The sequence below is a fragment of the Tursiops truncatus genome, chromosome 20, assembly GCF_011762595.2.
Source record: "Tursiops truncatus isolate mTurTru1 chromosome 20, mTurTru1.mat.Y, whole genome shotgun sequence".
In the NCBI taxonomy this organism is placed as follows: Eukaryota; Metazoa; Chordata; class Mammalia; order Artiodactyla; family Delphinidae; genus Tursiops; species Tursiops truncatus.
In genome coordinates, this window is record NC_047053.1 from 57,236,254 (window position 1) to 57,254,256 (window position 18,003).

Sequence of the window (18,003 nt, forward strand, 5' to 3'; positions counted from 1 at the left end):
CGGAGCCTGTGCTCCGCAACGGGAGAGGCCACAACAGTGAGAGGTCCGCGTAGCGTAAAAAAAAAAAAAAAAAGAGGCACTTAAAATATCTGTGTATTACTGTTATTTAAGAAGCCACATGTGTGTCCTAGGACACACTCAAATAAACCAGGACCTCCGTGTCTCATAAGCATTTTCTCTGGTTAGTGTGACCTCACCTGACTCTTCATACGTTAGGTTTGTTTTGAGAAGTCATTTTCTAAAATTCATCAGCCTAGTGATAAAATATGCTAGTGCGAGAAATAAAATATGTTGACATATGTTGCTTCATTACATTAAAATTAATTCCCCCACAGGGAAAACTATCAAATACCAGATACTTCTCTGATTATGTAGAAATTCCAAAGAATCTATAAAAAAAGTGACTGGAACTAATAAGTGAGTTTAGAAAGGTCACAGGATAAACAATCACTATAACAAACTATAACAAATTGTATTTCTGCATATTAGTAATGAACAATTGGGAATTAAAGTTAAAAACATGAAATGAAAGGCATAAATCTAACAAAATAAATGCAACATCTATATGCTAAGAGCTATAAACACTGATGAAAGATATCAAAGAAAACTAAATAAACGAGAAGACAGTCTAAGTTCATGGACTGGACTACTCAATATCATTAAGATTTCAATTTTTTCCAAACTGAGAAATAGATTTAACACAATTAAAAGAAAAATCCCAGCAGGATTTTGTGTAGAATTCATTATGCTGACTCTAAGAGCAAAGGAACTACCATAGGCAAAACAATTTTGAAAAAGAACACAGTTGGACAACTCACATTACCAGTCTCCAAGACTGACTATAAAAGCTGCAATAATTAAGATGGTGTGGTACTGGAAAAGGAAAGACATATACGTCAATAGAACAAAATTAGGGAGTCCAGTAGTGCTGCACACATGGACAGTATACTGATTTTCAACAAAGCTGCAAAGGTGATTCAATACACACAAGACAGTCTTTTCAACAAACAGTGCTGATACAACGGAATCTTAATCTGTATCTTGCACCAGTCCCCAAAACTGACTCAACATTGAACATAAATATAAAACTTAAAACTACAAAACTTGTAAAAGAAAACAGGAGAAAACCCCTGTGACATTAAGTTAGGCAAACATTTTCTTAGATGTGACACCAAAAGCGCTATCTATAAAAGAACAAAATGATAAACTAGACTTCATAAATATTAAGAACCGCTGCTCTTTGAAAGATAAAGGAATGAAAAGAAGCCACTGACTATGAAAAGGGTTTTCAAATCACATATCTTATAAAGGACTTGTATCTAAAATACATAAAGAACTCTCAAAATTCAGTAATAAGAAAGTAAACAACTTAATATAAAATTAGAAAAACACTTAAATAAACACTTTACCAAGGAAGATATTCAGATGAGCAATGCACACATGCAAAGATGCTCAGCATTATTAGTTAGTAGGGAAATACACGCGCAATGAGGTACACCTATTAGGGTGGCTAAAGTAACATTACAAACTCAAGAACACCAAGTGCTGGCGAGGAGGCAGAGCAACTGGAACTACTACGCGTTGCTGATGGGAGTGCAACGTGATATGACCACCGCGGAAAGACTGGCAGTTTCTGGTACAGTTAAAAAATAGGTTTACCATATAACGCAGCAATCCCACTCCTTGCTATTTACCCAAATGAAATAAAACATTTATGTTCACACAAAATCTTTACATGAATGCTTAACAGTCCCCAAATTTCTCAACGAATTGGTACATCCATGCAATATTATTATTTTTAAAAAAATAAACAAAAAAAACGAGCTACTGTGACACACACGTGAATGAATCTCAAATGCATGATGTTAAAGGAAAGAACCAGACTCAAAAGGCTCATATCGAATGATCCATTTATATGACACTCCGGAAAAGGCAAATCTATAGCTGCAGAAAACAGAGGAGCGGGTCCCAGGAGCTGGGGCTAGGGGGAGGGACAGGGGCGACACCCCAGGTCTGGAGGGATATCTGAGCTGATGGAACAGTTATCTTGACTGTGGCGATGGTCTGTCAAAATCTGTGGAATTATACATCATCTGTATGTAAGTTATATCTTGATTAAAAATATTTTAAAAAGAGAGCAATCAGTGAAGAATTACAGGAGTATCGGAAAGAGCATGATTTCTCAGGAGCTGGTGTAGGAAGGGGGAGACGGGCAGGCCATGTGCTGAACGAGGATGAGTTTGGCAGGTCTTCCAGGCAGAGGGCACTGCCCGCGTGGAGCCAGGAAGGGAGAGTGTTTGCAGCCTGCTTGTTTACAGAGCGAGCGTCTGGCCTGGGCACAGCACAGATGTGTCTGTGGTGGGGGAGACAGTTAAAGGTAGAAGAAGACACCACTTCACACTCATTTTGATGGCTACTAGAAAAACAAAAGAAACAAAGCAAAAACAACAAGTGTTGGCCATGATGTGGAGAAACTGGAACCCTTGTGCACTGCTGGTGGGAATGTAAAATGGTGCAGCAGCTAAAGAAGACAGCACGGCAGATTTCTCAAGAAATTAACAACAGAATTATCATATGATCCAGCAATTCCATTACTCAATATATACCCAAAATAACTGAAAGCGGCAACTCAGACATCTGTATACCCATGTTCCTAGCAGCATTATTCACAATGGCCAAAAGGTGGAAGCAGCCCAAGTGTCCATTGATGGGATGAATGGGTAGACAACATGTGGTCTATACACACATACAATGGAATATTATTCAGTCTTGAAAAAAAAGAAGTTCTGACATACGCTATAAGGTGGATAAGCCTGGAAGACAATATGCTAAGTGAAATCTGCCAGTCACAAAAAGACCAACGCTGCTGGGTTCTACTCGTGTGGGGCACCCAGAGTCGCCAGAGACAGAGACAGAGGGGAAAATGGTGGCCTCCAGAAGCTGGGGGATGGGCAAACAGGGAGTTAGTGTTTAATGGGCATCAGGTAGGTTTTGCATGAAGAAAGAAGTTCTGGAGATGGATGGTGCAATGATTTAAATGTACTCGATGCCACTGAACTGTACACTAAAAAATTAAGGTAATTAAAATTAATAAGAGGGAAAAAAAGGAGAAAATAGAAGAGAGAAATGAGGTTATATAAACCCTTTGTCAGAAAACTAAGGTGCCATGGTAACTCACTTTGTCGTGGGCAATGGTACCCGGAAGTTCTTAAGCGGGAGTGGGAAACGCCATTCGCTCACAGTCCACCTTGTCCTGAAGGTTCTGCCTGACGCTGTTCCTTGGTGCTTCTCAGGGCAGCTGTCCAACAGGTCTAGACGGAGGCTCTGATTTCAGTCACATGGAATCAGAGTTTCATTCCTTCCATTGTCCCCGCCTCATTAAAATAACTCTCTTTGAGGCGAGAGGCCATTTTGACGTTGCCAGGGGCCTGATCCAGCCCAGCAATGAGATCTGTCTTTTAGGAAGACCCCTGCCCTATGTCTCAGTCTTACCTTCTTCTCTTTGAGGCCAGACGGTCCTGTGTCCCTCAGGGGCCTCAGACCACCAGCCTGCTCTGTCTCGGGGGTGTTACCATGTTCTCCTTTCATCCCCACCAGACGCAGGGCTTGACTCTCCCTGAGAGACGAGGAGTCTGACGTCAGAGAAGCCCACATTTCCTTTGACTCTCAGGAAGATTCCAGAAGCTAAGATGAGAGCCGGATGAACAGCCTGCAGGACAACCCTCTTCGAGGCTAATGAGGGCACAGCTGCCCTGCCCTGACAGAAAGATGAGTCAGGGGACAGGGATTCAGGCAGGGGTGGGCAGGGGCTACTGATGTCACAATCACGCTGAACAGTTTCTGATGTAACTCGTGTAACTGCTCATGTAACTCCAGGGTTGAGTACCAGCACATCCCTTTCTTTGTGACTCTGGTCTCCCAGGGGCAGAAAATGGGAAGAAAGTTGAAGATGCCCTAGGGCCTACGGGCAGGGCAATAAGATAACTAGATGGTGACCTTTGTACATCACTGTTCAGCTTACAAAGTGGTTATAACATAGAACATTTAGAAAAAACTGAAAAATATAATTTAAAAATCCCATATAAACCCATCACACAAGGAAATGAGCTAGCATATCTCCATTCTTCCCCTAAATGTAAGTTTATCTATAGCTTACTTTTTCTTAGTCTCACGTCCCATATCAAATCCCTCAGAAAGCCGTGCTGGCCCCAACTTATAATACATCCAGAACCTGGCCACCCGCGCTGGTGCCACTCTGGTCTACGCCACCACCTCTCAGGAGGGTTACTGCAGCGCCCTCGTCATTGGCCTCTCACCTGTGCTCTCACACGACTAGAATGACCTTTTCCAGCCTGAGTCAGATCACGGCACGGTACTCGGCTTTCTTCCATGCCTGCAGTTAAGGTCCTTACGACATGCTCAAAGGGCCTGTGTGGTCAGGACCCCTGGGGTCCCCCGAACCGCATCTCCCATTTCCTCTCCCTGGGCTGCTCTGCTCTCTTCACAGTGGCTTCCCTGCTGTTCCTTGGCCATGCCAGCCATGCTCCCGCTGCCAGGTCCTTGCACTGGCTGTTCACCGTGCCGTACATTTCTTCCTCCAAATACCTACAAGGCCGACTCAACCCCTTCACTGACCTTATCAGTGAGGCCAACACTGACCACACTATTTAAATGGTCCCAACTCTGGAACTCCAGAGCCTCCCTTAACCTTCTCTATCATTTTATTCAATAGCACTCGGACATGCTGCTTACACAGCACGTTCTCGGCTTAAGTCCGTCTCTCCTGCTGGAATGTGAGCTCTGAGAAGGCAGGACTATCTGGCTCTTTGTGCGCTGCTGTAGCAAGCGTCTAGGACCACTCTACACAGAACAGGTATCAAACGCTAAAAGCATGACAAACGTGCCGTTGCCTGCTCATTCCCCTTAGCATCAGTTCTTCTTTTTAAAATAATAGTCCGCCCAACTCGTAATGCGCACATGCTAACAAGTCCCTGCTCCTGCAGGCGCAGCCCTAGGGCTAAGACTCCTCCAGTGGAGCGTGAGTGGGGATGACGCATGCGACTGTTGCCATGGCACCTCCTAAAAAGTACTTACTTGTCCTCATCTTCCTCCCCCCTTCCTGCTGGTGGAGAAGTGGTGACGGCTGGAACCATCTAAGGCAGAGGTGGAAGCTCCACACTGAAGATGACAGAGCCATTCCACGAGCCAGCCTGGGTTCCTGAATGACCTAGTGGGACGGAACAATTTGTTCCCACCCCTGAACCAGACTGTGATGAGAGAGTGAAGTAAACTCCCAATCTCACTTGTCCACGGTTTCGGGGTTCTTTTTTTACAGCAGCTTAGGCTCATTGTGAAGAATATGGAGAAGACTGTATACAATTTTTCACTTGTGATTTATCAATATAGTGAATTATACTAATAGCATTCCTAATATCAAGCCATCTTTGCATTCCTGGAATAAAACCCATGTGATCGTGGTATATGATGTTTTAAATGCACTATTAGATTCTATTGCCTAATACTTTATTTCATTTTTTAACAATATTCAGAGTGAGATTAATTTCTGTTTAGAGGGATATATTTCTGGGGTTTTTATTATCAATATTATGCTAACCAGGAAAAATTACTAAGTCAAAAGAGATAGATATTTTTAAAGTTAATAGCTTAGGTTACTGAAGGCTTTCAGGAAGGCTGTACCAATTTCTACTCATACTAACAACGTTTTAGAGTATTTATTCACTGCACGCTTGGTATTTGGTATTATTAATTTAAAACAAAACATGGTATTATTAAAATAATGTGTTTATTCAATGTATGCGAAGTAGCATCTTGTCTCAATTAGTGTTTCCTTGATTACTCGTGAAGATGCAGAAGTTTATTTAAGCCAACTGCACTTTTCCTAGTCATGTACATCATTTTTTTTTCTGTATCCTGTAATGTATTCAATTCAACTCAGTTAGTTGACCACTTATAATCATTATTTAATCATCACAATATTGAATCAGGAAACCCTGCCTCACATAGCATGATTGCTTCCCTTCCATTATGAACAGTGGTTAGAACAAGACGTGACTCTCAGCCCAGAGCTCTTCCACTGCACTATGCTCTGACACTCAACACCCAACACCTAACGCCCATCAGCTCACCATCTGCCCTCCCCTCACAGAGACTCTCTAAGCAAAATAAGTCAAGAGTGTGGATAGGAAAAGGCTCTGTCTCTTTACTCCAACTTCCTTAAGTCTCCTAATAAACTTTTGAGCTAAGTGCATTGAATGCTACTGAAATGTTAGTCTGGTGTGAAAAAAAACATCAGTAAAGGCTAGTTGGGGTATTAAAATAACTAGAGTCTAGTTATCTAAACCTAAGTTCAGTATTACTGTCAAAAAGGCACTCATTTAAAATATATGTATTCAGCATTATAATGTTTAGTAATTAAGTCATAGGATATATAAAAAGAAAAGATGCCTCCTTTACATAAAAAGTACCTTCATAATTAGGGTAATCATATAACTTAGCACGCAAGCTGGGACATGTTTAAGAGTGAAAGAGGCTAGGGAAACGTTAAATCATACAGGATACTGGGACAACAGGTATAAACAGGGACTTTCCTGGGCAAATTGGAATGTATAGGCTCACTATTTATGGTAAACTATCAAGATAGTGCCATAAATTATTATTTATGTTGTTATTTGTAATCATGTCATCATTGATGAAGATACTAATAAAACAGATTTTTTCATTTTATATTCTTCAGTGTTATGAAAAAAAGATGCCGTGTCCAATAAGACTCCTATAAGTTTGGCCACGAAGCTGAAAGAATCAAAAAGGATTGTACAGTTATCATTACTAATCTTAAACACACACACACACACACACACACACACACACAAAGAGAAACTCTGACAACAACAATTATTAGTAAGGAGACTGAATCATTAATCAAAAAACTCCCAACAAACAAAAGTCCAGGACCAGATGGTTTGATGGGTGAATTCTACCAAACATTCAAAGATATTTAATACCTATCCTTCTCAAACTTTTTCAAACAATTTAAGAAGAAGGAATCCTTCCAAACTCATTTTACAAGGAAGGCCAGCATTACTCTGATACCAAAACCAAACAAAGACACCATAAAAAAGAAAATTACAGGCCAATATCCCTGATGAACATAGATGCAAAAATCCTCAACAAAATATTATCAAACCAAATTCAACAATACATTAACAGTATCATACACCATGATCAAGTAGGATTTACTCCAAAGCAAGAATGGTTCATAATTCTAATGGTTCATAAGGTGATGACACACCACCTTAACAAAATGAAAGATAAAAATCATTGACCATTTCAATAGATGCAGAAAAAGCATCTGACAAAATTCAACATCCATTTATAAAAGCTCTCAACAAAGAGGAAATGTACCTCAACATAATAAAGTCTGTGTATGACTATCATATACAACTGTGGAAAGCCAAAAGCTTTTCCTCTAATATCAGGAACAAGACAAGGATACTCACTCTGGTCACTTTTATTTAACATAGTATTGGAAGTCCTAGCCACAGCAATTAGGCAAGAAAAAGAAATAAAATGCATCTAAACTGAAAAGGAAGAAATACTGTCACTGTTTACAGATGACATAATACCATATATAGAAAACCTTAAAGACTCCACCAAAAAATTGTTAGAACTAATAAATGAATCCAGTAAAGCTGCAGGATAAAAAATTAATATACGGAAACCTGTTGTGTTTCTATACACTAATAATGAACTATCAGAAAGAGAAATCAAGAAAACAATCCCACTCACAATTGAATCAGAAAGAATAAAAACCTAGGAATAAATTCAGCCAAAGAGGTGAAAGACCTGTACACTGAAAACTATAAAACACTGCTGAAGGAAATTAAAGAAGACACAAATAAATGGAAAGATATTCTGTGCTCATGGATTGGAAGAATTAATACCATTAATATGTCCATACTACCCAAAGCAATCTACAGATTCAATGCAATCCCTACCAAAATTCCAGTGGCATTTTTCACAGAACTAGAACAAATAATTCTAAAGATTGTGTGGAAACACAAAAGATCCTGAATAGCCAAAGCAATCTTGAGAGAGAAGAACAAAGTTGGAGATATCATGCTCCCTGGTTTCAAACTATACTACAAAGCTATAGAAATTAAAAAGTAGTATGGTATTGGTATAAAAACAGACCTACAGATCAGTGGAACAGAATAGAGAGTCCAGAAATAAAACCGCACGTGTATGGTCAATGTACGACACAGGAGGCAAGAGTATACAACGAGGAAAGGACAGTCTCTTCAATAAGTGGTGCCGGGAAAACTGGACAGCTACATGAACAAGAATGAAACTGGACCACTATCTTACACCACATACAAAAATAAACTCAAAATGGGTTAAAGACTTGAAAGACTTGTAAGACTTGAAACCATAAGAATCCTGGAAGAAAACATCGGCGGTAAGCTTCTGACATCAGTCTTAGCCGTGTTTTTTTGGATCTGACCCCAAAGGCAAGGACAACAACAGCAAAAATAAACAAATGGGACTGCCTCAAACTAAAAAGCTTCTGCACAGCAAAGGAAACCATCAACAAAATGAAACGGCAACCTACTGAATGGAGAAGGTGTTTGCAAATTATATCTGATAAAGGGTTAATATCCAAAATATATATAAAGAACTCATACAAATCAACAATAAAAACTAAACTAATTAAAAAATGGGCAGAGGATCTAAATAGACATTTTTTCAAAGACATACAAATGTCCAAGAGACACATGAAAGGATGCTCAACAACACTAGTAATTAGGGAAATGCAAATCAAAACTACAATGAGCTGTCACCTCACACCTGTCATGATAGCTGTTATCAAAAAGACGAGAAATAACAAATGCTGGCAAGGATGTGGAGAAAAGGCTACATCTGTACACTGTTGGTGGGAATGTATATTGGTGCAGCCACTACAGAATATGAGAAATTAAAGATATAACTACCGCATGATCTAGCAATTTCACTTCTGGGTATCTACTTGAAAAAAATGAAAACACTAATTTGCAAAGATATATACTCCTCTATATTCACTGCAGCGTTATTTACAATAGCCACAATATGTAAACAACCCAAGTAGCCATCAATGGATAAAGAAGACGTGGAATACTACTTAACCATGAAAAGAAAGAAATCTTGCCACGAGCAACATGGATAGACCTTGAGGGCTTTATGCTAAGTGAAATAAATCAGACACAGAAAGACAAATAGTGCATGATTTCACTTATATCTGGAATCTAAACAGCAGAACAAAACCCAGACCCATGGATACAGAGAATAGTTTGACCGGTTGCCAGCGGGGAGTGGAGGTTGAGGGGCAAGATGAACTGGGTGAAGGGGATTAAGAAGTACAAACTTCCAGTCATAAAATAAGTAATAAATTAAATAAACAATGGGGATGTACTGTATTGTATGGGGAATAGAGTGAATAATACTGTGTTAACTTTGTATGATGACAGATGGTAACTAAACGTACACTGTGGTGATCATTTCGTAATGTAGGGAAATGTTGAATCATTATGTTGTACACATGAAACTGATATAATATTGTATGTCAAGTATGCTTCAAATAAATAAATAAATAACACTCCTATAGGTTTGGCCTCGAAGCCAAAAGGATCAAAAGACCTGTACAGTTATCAATACTAACCTTAAACACACACACACACACAAAAGGCTCTGGGCACAAACACCTGCTCATTTACTTGCTCCCGCCTCTCTTAGTTTGGGTATCAGTCTCTGAGGACGGCAAGTAAACTGCTCTACTTTCAATAACTTACCGATTACTATCACTTGCTGCACTGACCTAAGAGTTTTTTCCTTTATTCTAGGTAAAAATTTTTCCCTTAAGAACGTCCAAAAAGGATAAAACCAACAACAACTGGCGAGTGGCAGAACTCCCATTTATATTGGTACGATTAGAGTATTAGAAAGTTAGGCTACAGAATGACAAGGGGGGTTAATCTTAGAAACTTTAAATGTTTACTTTAAAAATAAACAATGATTCATTTATAATTCTAGATCTGATTTTCAAATAATCCCTAACATAAAATACACTGTCTTTTCATTTCCTCCTAGTAAAACTTAGCTCTCCAGCCTAGGAAAGCTATAGCCTCGGAAGTGAAGCTACTGCTTTGCTCTCCCAGATCTGCTGGAAAACAGGAGCCCTCCGCTACAGGAAGCAGCGCAGGTAGAGGGGGTGCGAGAGGTTCTCAGGGAAACGGTGGGGAGCTGCGCATCAGGCAGCAGCGCTTCTCCACCTCACCCGCCCGCGACTCTGCAGCCCACGCAGGAGAGGGCGGTAAAACCCTGGCAACGTAACTATTCAAGCACGAATGATGACAGATCCTCTGCTACTTCGGCTGAATAAGCAGACACCCCAGATACGATTCCAGTATTTAGTGGGAGCACTGTGAAACAGGTGCCTCGCATCAGAATCAGAAGAAGTGGGAGAGAGCTGGGAATTGATGTTAAACTGAGTCTCAAAGGAACACACAGTTCCTCTTGTTACACAGAGATACATTAACTGATTGAACTAAAATATGTGGTTTGGACTGATTTGAATATATTGTCAAAATGACAAAAAATCTTAGCTTTTGTATAAGACATAGCCCCTTTCACCATTCAAAAGAAGGTTTACGATTGAGGCCATTTGAAGATACTTTAAAATTCTAAACAATATAAATGAACACCAATCCATCATATTCAAATTACGAACACACCCAAAGTTTTCCAAGTTTCCATTTGTGCAAGTTTTTTCTTTTCCAGATTAATTTATTGTTACTTTTAGAGGTATCATTAGAGTCCATTATACCAAGCTGTGGGTTAAAAACCCAGAAGAAAACACCGACTTGAAGTTCATCAACGTTTGTGGAATACTGTAAAAATCAAATGGGATGTTGTTTGTCAATCAATTTTTATAAATCTGAACTGTTCGAGAATCATATTTAAAAATTTAAGGATACAAACTTCACATTTTTAGCAAAGGAAAAACTCAGGGAAAAGATCAAAGTAAAAAGAACAGAATTGAGATTAGAAATCCATTTTAAGCCAAAATGACGTCTTCATAAGTTAATATTAATCCTTTAATTATAAATTTCAAAGGTTTAAGTAGTTTCTATGACCTTAGCTTTGAATAATTGTACCATATGGAGCTTTTCTTAAATTTGAAAAAGATGCTGAATTGTTGCTCAAAGCCTTTTAATGACTTCAGGCTGGCAGAATTCCAGTATAATCCCTCAGATACCATTAAAATTACAGACCAGGAGCCCAAGCGGGTAAGTACTATGTCAATTTCATAAGAGCATTTTACTTAGTACGGCGTGGAAAATGCTTGATGTGTTCATATATTTTAAAATATCAAATCGTGAAGCTTAAAACAACTACTTATACTGGAGACTTCACAAAGGAATTGATAGATTACACAAATACAAATAAGAATTTTGTGTATCATAAAATTAAATGACAAAAGTAGAAGGCAAATACCAAAAGTACCTGCCACAAAGAGCTTCATCATCCTAAACATAAACAGGTTTATATAAGGTGATGAGGATAACACTAGGACATTAACAGAAGAGAAACTGACAAAGGAGGTGAACAAGCACTTCTCAGAAAATGAAACATGAATAGCAAATCTATTATATATGTTCAGTCTCACTCTTAAAAATGCAAATTAGAAACAATTAACGTTTTTCACCACCCCCCACCCCAAATCAAAGAAGAGGTTTAATACTAAGGACTGTCTAGATAAAACAGATATTCTGTTGGGGAAAATACAAATTAGTACAACCGTTTTGAAAAGCAATTCAATCCTGTAATTCTACTGGGATCTTAAACTAAGGGGTAAAAAAAGGGAAATGTTGACAAAATTTGATGTATGAAGATGTTAATTTTTGCATCAATTTACATAAAAATGTTTAAAGCTAAATGTTTAAAAATAAAGGAATTTCACACTAAATCATGTTACATCCATAAAACACAGTAGTATGAAAAAATGAAAACTACATTTTCAAAGAATTCCAAATGACATTGGAATATTATTAGCATAGCTCTTAAAAAAGCAAAAGGCATAGCTGTTTATTTAGTATGATCTCAGTCAGCTAAGTTAATATAGCTATTTTATATACATATTAAATTACTACTATTGGTTATCTCTGGGTGGTGATAGTAACAAGGAATTTTACACCTCTCTATTTCCCATATTTTCTAAAATATCTTCTATTTCAAGAAAGGCTATTTTTAAAATAGCTGAATAGACTTCTGAAAGAATGGTAAATTTTAAATACCAAAGTTTTTTTGTTTTGTTTTTTTGCGGTACGCGGGCCTCTCACTGTTGTGGCCTCTCCCATTGCGGAGCGCAGGCTCCGGACGCGCAGGCTCAGCGGCCATGGCTCACGGGCCCAGCCGCTCCGCGGCACGTGGGATCCTCCCGGACGGGGGCACGAACCCGTGTCCCCTGCATCGGCAGGCGGGCTCTCAACCGCTGCGCCACCAGGGAAGCCCCAAAATACCAAAGTTTTAATCAAACATCTGAGAGTTACCCACGACCATCATTTAATAATAATGTTCTTTAATTTTTCAAAGGTTCAGATTTTATGGACTTTGTTTCAATTTGGTTTAAAAAGATTTTAAAAGGCTGGAAAAGCAGCTTTCACTTTGCAAATGTCAATCATTCATTCTCTTGGATTCTCTATTTCAAGTATTTTGACCTTGTGGAGGTATTTCATGTTTCTCTTAACTCAGAGCCATTGAAGATATCACTGGGGTCTAAATCGCTGCTGACAGAAACTCAGGGAGGATCTGGACTTAGGAATTCTTTTATAACCTTAACATTGTAAGTGCTACTGAAACAACCCAGACCCACAGGGAAGGTTACATTTAGATTATTTATTATTCTGGGGTTATTCTCTCCTCTTTGAACCTCAACTTTATACTTAATGAGAGAAAACCAATTTCTAAATCCTCAATTCTCACTGGAGTTTGAAACACTAGCAAATATTTTAACTTTCAGATTTATTTTAAAATGATAAAACATTAAACCTTTTATAAGACATAGTGAGAAGAATTCAAGTAACATGCACGATGACACAACAGGCTAGCAAGAGAATTATCTATCAATTCATTAGAGCTAATTCAAATTTTTATAGTGAGAACTCAAATATCTATTAATTTTTAAAACTATCTTTAAAAGATGTTATGCTTTGCTTTTAACTTACTAATATGAAGGGAATTACAACAATAGAAATGAATATTTGAATATAAGGTGCATCTTGTCCTACCCAAAGTACATATACTGCTCTGAAAGCAAACTTGGATGAATCAATGGCAATTTTTAATTTATTCGTATTACCATTCACAGTAGCAGAAACCGCAGAACTAATTTCTAAGTTCATCGTCATTCGTTTATTCACTTAACATGTACGAATGCCTACTTTGTACGAGGCACCATGCGTGATCATGAAGCTTTGGAAACGAATATTTCACAAGGACTGTTTCAGGGAACTCACAGCGCTGTTCTCACTGCGTGGGGAACTCCTTCAACTAGTTAAGGAAAAATATACATCAATGGGAAATGCAAATTGCTCTTCGCATCAAGAGCAGAGCACTTGTATTTTATCATACGGACTCTGGAACTCATGGCACTAACATGGCAACTTAATGCTCTCCTCCTGTCCCCCAGGCCCTCCTGATGCCACCAAGTGCCTGCATTCCAATTCATTATCCATGTCAGCTAAAATCACTCCACTTAAACCCCGCTTCTATCTTCCTGTATCACTTGTGTTCTCAGTTCAGTTCAGGGCATTCCATTCTTCCACACTCACCCCGCCATGCTCTGCTCTCTCCCTGCAGAACCCCAATCCTACCCGTGCACATTCCCTCCATCCCCTTCCTTCAGCTGCATCCCAACCATCTGCTCAGCCTGCAGCCCAGGGGTCCCACTCGTCTTGAAATTCCTCAGGCTGCACAGACTGCGGTGATACTTTACTAAGGATCCAGATGGCATCAGACAGAAGCTCTTCTCGAGTCTCGTCAGACTCCTTTGTATCCTTCCCAATTCTCTCCTTCCTTCTTCCCCCTAGAAAGTCACGGCTCCTGCCATCCCCTCCTTAACATACACAGGTGAGCACCCACCATGGGCCAAGTTTTCTAGACACTGGCAGTACAGAAATGAACGAGATAGACAAAGTCCTGCTAATGAGGTTATGGTCTAATGGGGGGTGGGCGTTGCAAATAAGTAAAAAAATGAAGACGTATTCAGAGAGTGAGACGAGCTGTGAAGACCTCGGGAGGTGCTGAGGAGGGAGGGGGACAGGACGTCAGCTAGAGGTGGGGCTGCAAGAAGAGCGGGGGACAAGCGGGAGGACGACTATAGGAGAACGCGCGCGAGAGCATCCCAGGCAGGGAGAGCACCCCAGGCAGGGAGGGCGAGGCGGGTCCCAGGAGCAGAGCCCTGCCTGCCGCGCTCACGCCCTCGCCGCTCGGGTCACAAGCCGCAGTGGTGCGCGGGTCTCTCGTCTCTCTCTCCCTCTTCCAGGCATTTCCAGGTGTTTCCACCTAAGCGCCCTCCGTAACTCCCGCTGCTCTCCGGGTGACACCTCCCTGGAGCGTCAGGCTTCCCCTCACCTCCAGCCCCTCGCTCCCCCCTCCCTGACCCCTGCAGCCGTGCTCCGGCCACACCGCCACCTGCAGCGATCCGTCCAAGGTCATCAACGATTCTCGGTTTCCAATTCTGGGGCCCTTCTCTCACCCTCATCCTTCCGGGTCTTCTGTTGCATTCCTGGCAAGCCTCCTTCCGAATACTCTCCTCCTTCCTTCCCATGAAAATGCCTTCTTCCTCGCGTCCCTCTCACCGTAAGGGCCCTTCTTGGACCATCTCTCCGACTTCACCGATGAAGCCCTCCCCAGCTGCTGGTTTTCCGTCTGTACTCTCCCTGCGCAGGCTCCATTCTAGGGCTACTCCTCCGGTCCTGCTCTTCCTGGGATTAACTACAGACGTCCCTTCGACCGCAAGGGAACGTCACAGCTGGGTCCAAATGCAACTGACGTTCATAACCGACTTCATCCCCTTCCCCGGACCAGAGACTGTGACATTCCCCATTCATCCAGGGCGGGGTTTACACCTCACAAGTGTAATCGGCGCCGTGGCTGGGCTGACTCTCACACACGCCTCCTCTGGCCCGTGCTCACCACGAGGCCCCCACCACATTCCCGTACCTCTGAGGTGCCCTCGGGGACCTGTCACCTGGATTAATCCAGTCCTGCCAGCTACCTCTACTCCATGGCACCTTGGAAAGATTCTCCTAATAACCGCTCGAACCTTGACACTTCATGGCTTAGAAACCCTCAGTACTTGGGCTTCCCTGGTGGCGCAGAGGTTGAGAGTCCGCCTACCGATGCAGCAGACGCGGGTTCGTGCCCCGGTCCGGGAAGATCCCATGTGCCGCAGAGCGGCTGGGCCCGTGAGCCATGGCCACTGAGCCTGTGCGTCCAGAGCCTGTGCTCCGCAACGGAAGAGGCCACGACAGTGAGAGGCCCACGTACCGCAAAAAAACAAAAACAACAAAAAAAACCTTCAGTACCTCCTCACTGTTACCCCATGAAGCCTAATCCCCACCACAGCTTCGGAGGCCTCCGGCGCCCCCGCCGTCTCCAGGCTCGTCGCTGGCCACCCTCCCTCAGTAGCCGCTATGCCACGCACATGGCTCTTGCCGTGGTCATTCCTGTGGCTTAGAACCCACTAGAAAATCCTACACATTACCCGTGTCCAGTTCAAGTGACATCCATCTCTTCCAGGTAATTTCCCCTGATTTTCTTAATAGAAAACCATTTCCCCCCAGTTCACACTCTACCTTGCATTACAGTTATCTGTGTACGTGTGTGTGTCCTGCAGCCACTACTGTTTTATAATCTCCTTAAGGACAGTGCCTTTTTTTCCCTTTTTCTGTGTAGCCCCAAAGTGCCTGGGATAATGCCTTTGAGATATAGAAAATATTCAAGAAATACTTGCCAAAGAAATTACTGATGGCTTCTAATACTAATTTCTTTTATTATCTGTAACCTGTCAATTCGTTAGTAACACATATAAACCTATCCTTGAAAAATTCATCTCCTATTAAAAAGAAACCTTTAAAATGTGAACACGTGATTCAAGAAAATGAAGGCCTAAGCTGTATGTTTTATAAGTCTGGCTTTACTATGTCCAGTGTTTTAAAAACTCGAGGTGCACTGGTATCCGTGCCATTTAAGCACATTTACTTGGAGATACTTTGAACTTTTGGTGGCAGTGAGCAGAGCTGAGGTGCGGCGTGTGTCAGCTCCCAGCAGCTTCCCCATCGGTAAGCTTCCCCTTCTCCTGTGCGCTTGTCAGGGGGCGAAAACTACTCGGTATCAGGACATTCCCCAGTTCCTGACACCTTGTATATTTTGGCATCAAAGAGCACGATTCCGCGCTGCTCTGATGGAATGACTGCTAGCATCCTCACTGGGGTACGAAGGCCCCTCAGCCAGGTCGTGTCCCTGTGGCCTGCGCAGCTCTTGCCGTCTCTCACACACAGCAAAGGGCACGTAACTCCGCTCGCTTCGTGGCTCCAGCAAGTCGCCTTGGAATCACGCTGGGCGACTCACTCACAGGTTCTCTCTCCCTCCGCCTCTCCCCCGACCCCCCACTCCCACGTCTGAACCCAAAGCAGATCCCGTCAGCTCTGTCTGCAGACCATCAGACCGTAACCCAGCCGGACCCGTGTACCACCTTCAGTGCTACTGGCCAAGCCCAGCATCTCTCAACTCTGGTCTAAATCACTGCAATAGCTTTTGAACTAGTCTCCCCACTTCCACCTTCACCCTCGCAGGCGGGCGTGGCCCGAGAGCCCTCTGCTCCAAGCACGCCAGGCTTCCTCTACTTATGGGGGCCAAAGCCAAGCCCTTGCAGTGGCCTCCACAGCCCTACGGGGCCCGGTCCGTCCCCAGAGGCCTCGTCCCTGACCTCAGCCCCTCGTCCTCCCCTCCTCCGTCTTTCCCAGCCACACTGGCCTCCTTGCGGTCCCTCCAGGAAGCCAGGTGCACTCCTGCCTCTTCACTCCTGCCTCTTCAGAGCCCTCTTCCGGTTTATCTCTGGGTTCAGAGCCAGGCTGCCACGGGCCCAGTCTGCTGAAATCTGACCCTCAGGTAAATGACGGTACTGATGCAAAGTGAGCACCTTAGGGCCACAATCCAGGTAAAATTAGTAGAGCAGCACCTGGAATGCCATGGTATGCTCTATGAAGGCTTCCCATTTAAAGATCAAGAAGAGGCAGGAAAAAAATAAAATCAGAAGATTCTTAAATTACCCTTTCCCAGTGTCTTGATCCCAGGATAGAGGTTGGTCTTAAAGAACTCAAGGGGCAGTTGACAGTTGTGATGATTAATAGCAATTCACTTTTACTACCTGATTAAAATATTTATACTTTTCCAGAACACCAGAAGAACAAATATTTGAGGCTGTCTCTGGAATATAAGTCAACTCAAAATGTGTAAACATTATACTGACATATATTTCAAAAATGTGTAATTCTAAAGAAAGTTCTTCATTTGAAATATCAATCTGGGAAAATATGTCATCATCTATGGGACACATAAAAAACTGTAAAATCTAGAAATGACCATTAGACAACATAAGAAAGATCTGAAACCTAGTCTTACCTTAGGAAAAACTCAAGGTTACAGCCCCAATACTCCTAATCAGTATAATATTTGATAATATTATAACACTTTTCTCACAGTGTATGTTTAATAACTATGGAAGGGATATTCCATACAATCCCTTCCACAAAAGTCAAGGGAAAAGTCAGGAAACTCCCTGAGACATACAGCAAGACACTTAGATTGCTCATTTGAATGGTTTATCAACTGGAGAGTAATTCTAAGTCCACCACCTCTTCGAGATTAAATATAACGGTGGCATCA

General features: G+C 41.8%; 1 protein-coding gene across 29 annotated transcripts in view; it reads right to left on the reverse strand.

Moving 5' to 3' along the window:
• The window catches only part of CEP112 (centrosomal protein 112), a 416,875-nt gene that overhangs the window by 137,121 nt on the left and 261,751 nt on the right, over positions 1–18,003 (reverse strand). The window contains exon 1 of one of the 29 annotated variants that reach the window (XM_033848300.2): positions 3,493–3,703. The exons of 27 other annotated variants lie outside the window; for them this stretch is intronic. In XM_033848300.2, the coding sequence (XP_033704191.1) occupies positions 3,493–3,654 (162 nt within the window). In that variant the 5' untranslated portion in view covers positions 3,655–3,703. Of the gene's footprint in view, positions 1–3,492; positions 3,704–10,757; positions 10,941–18,003 lie in introns of those variants that run through there. One more of the 29 variants, XM_073796995.1, reaches the window with a different exon arrangement.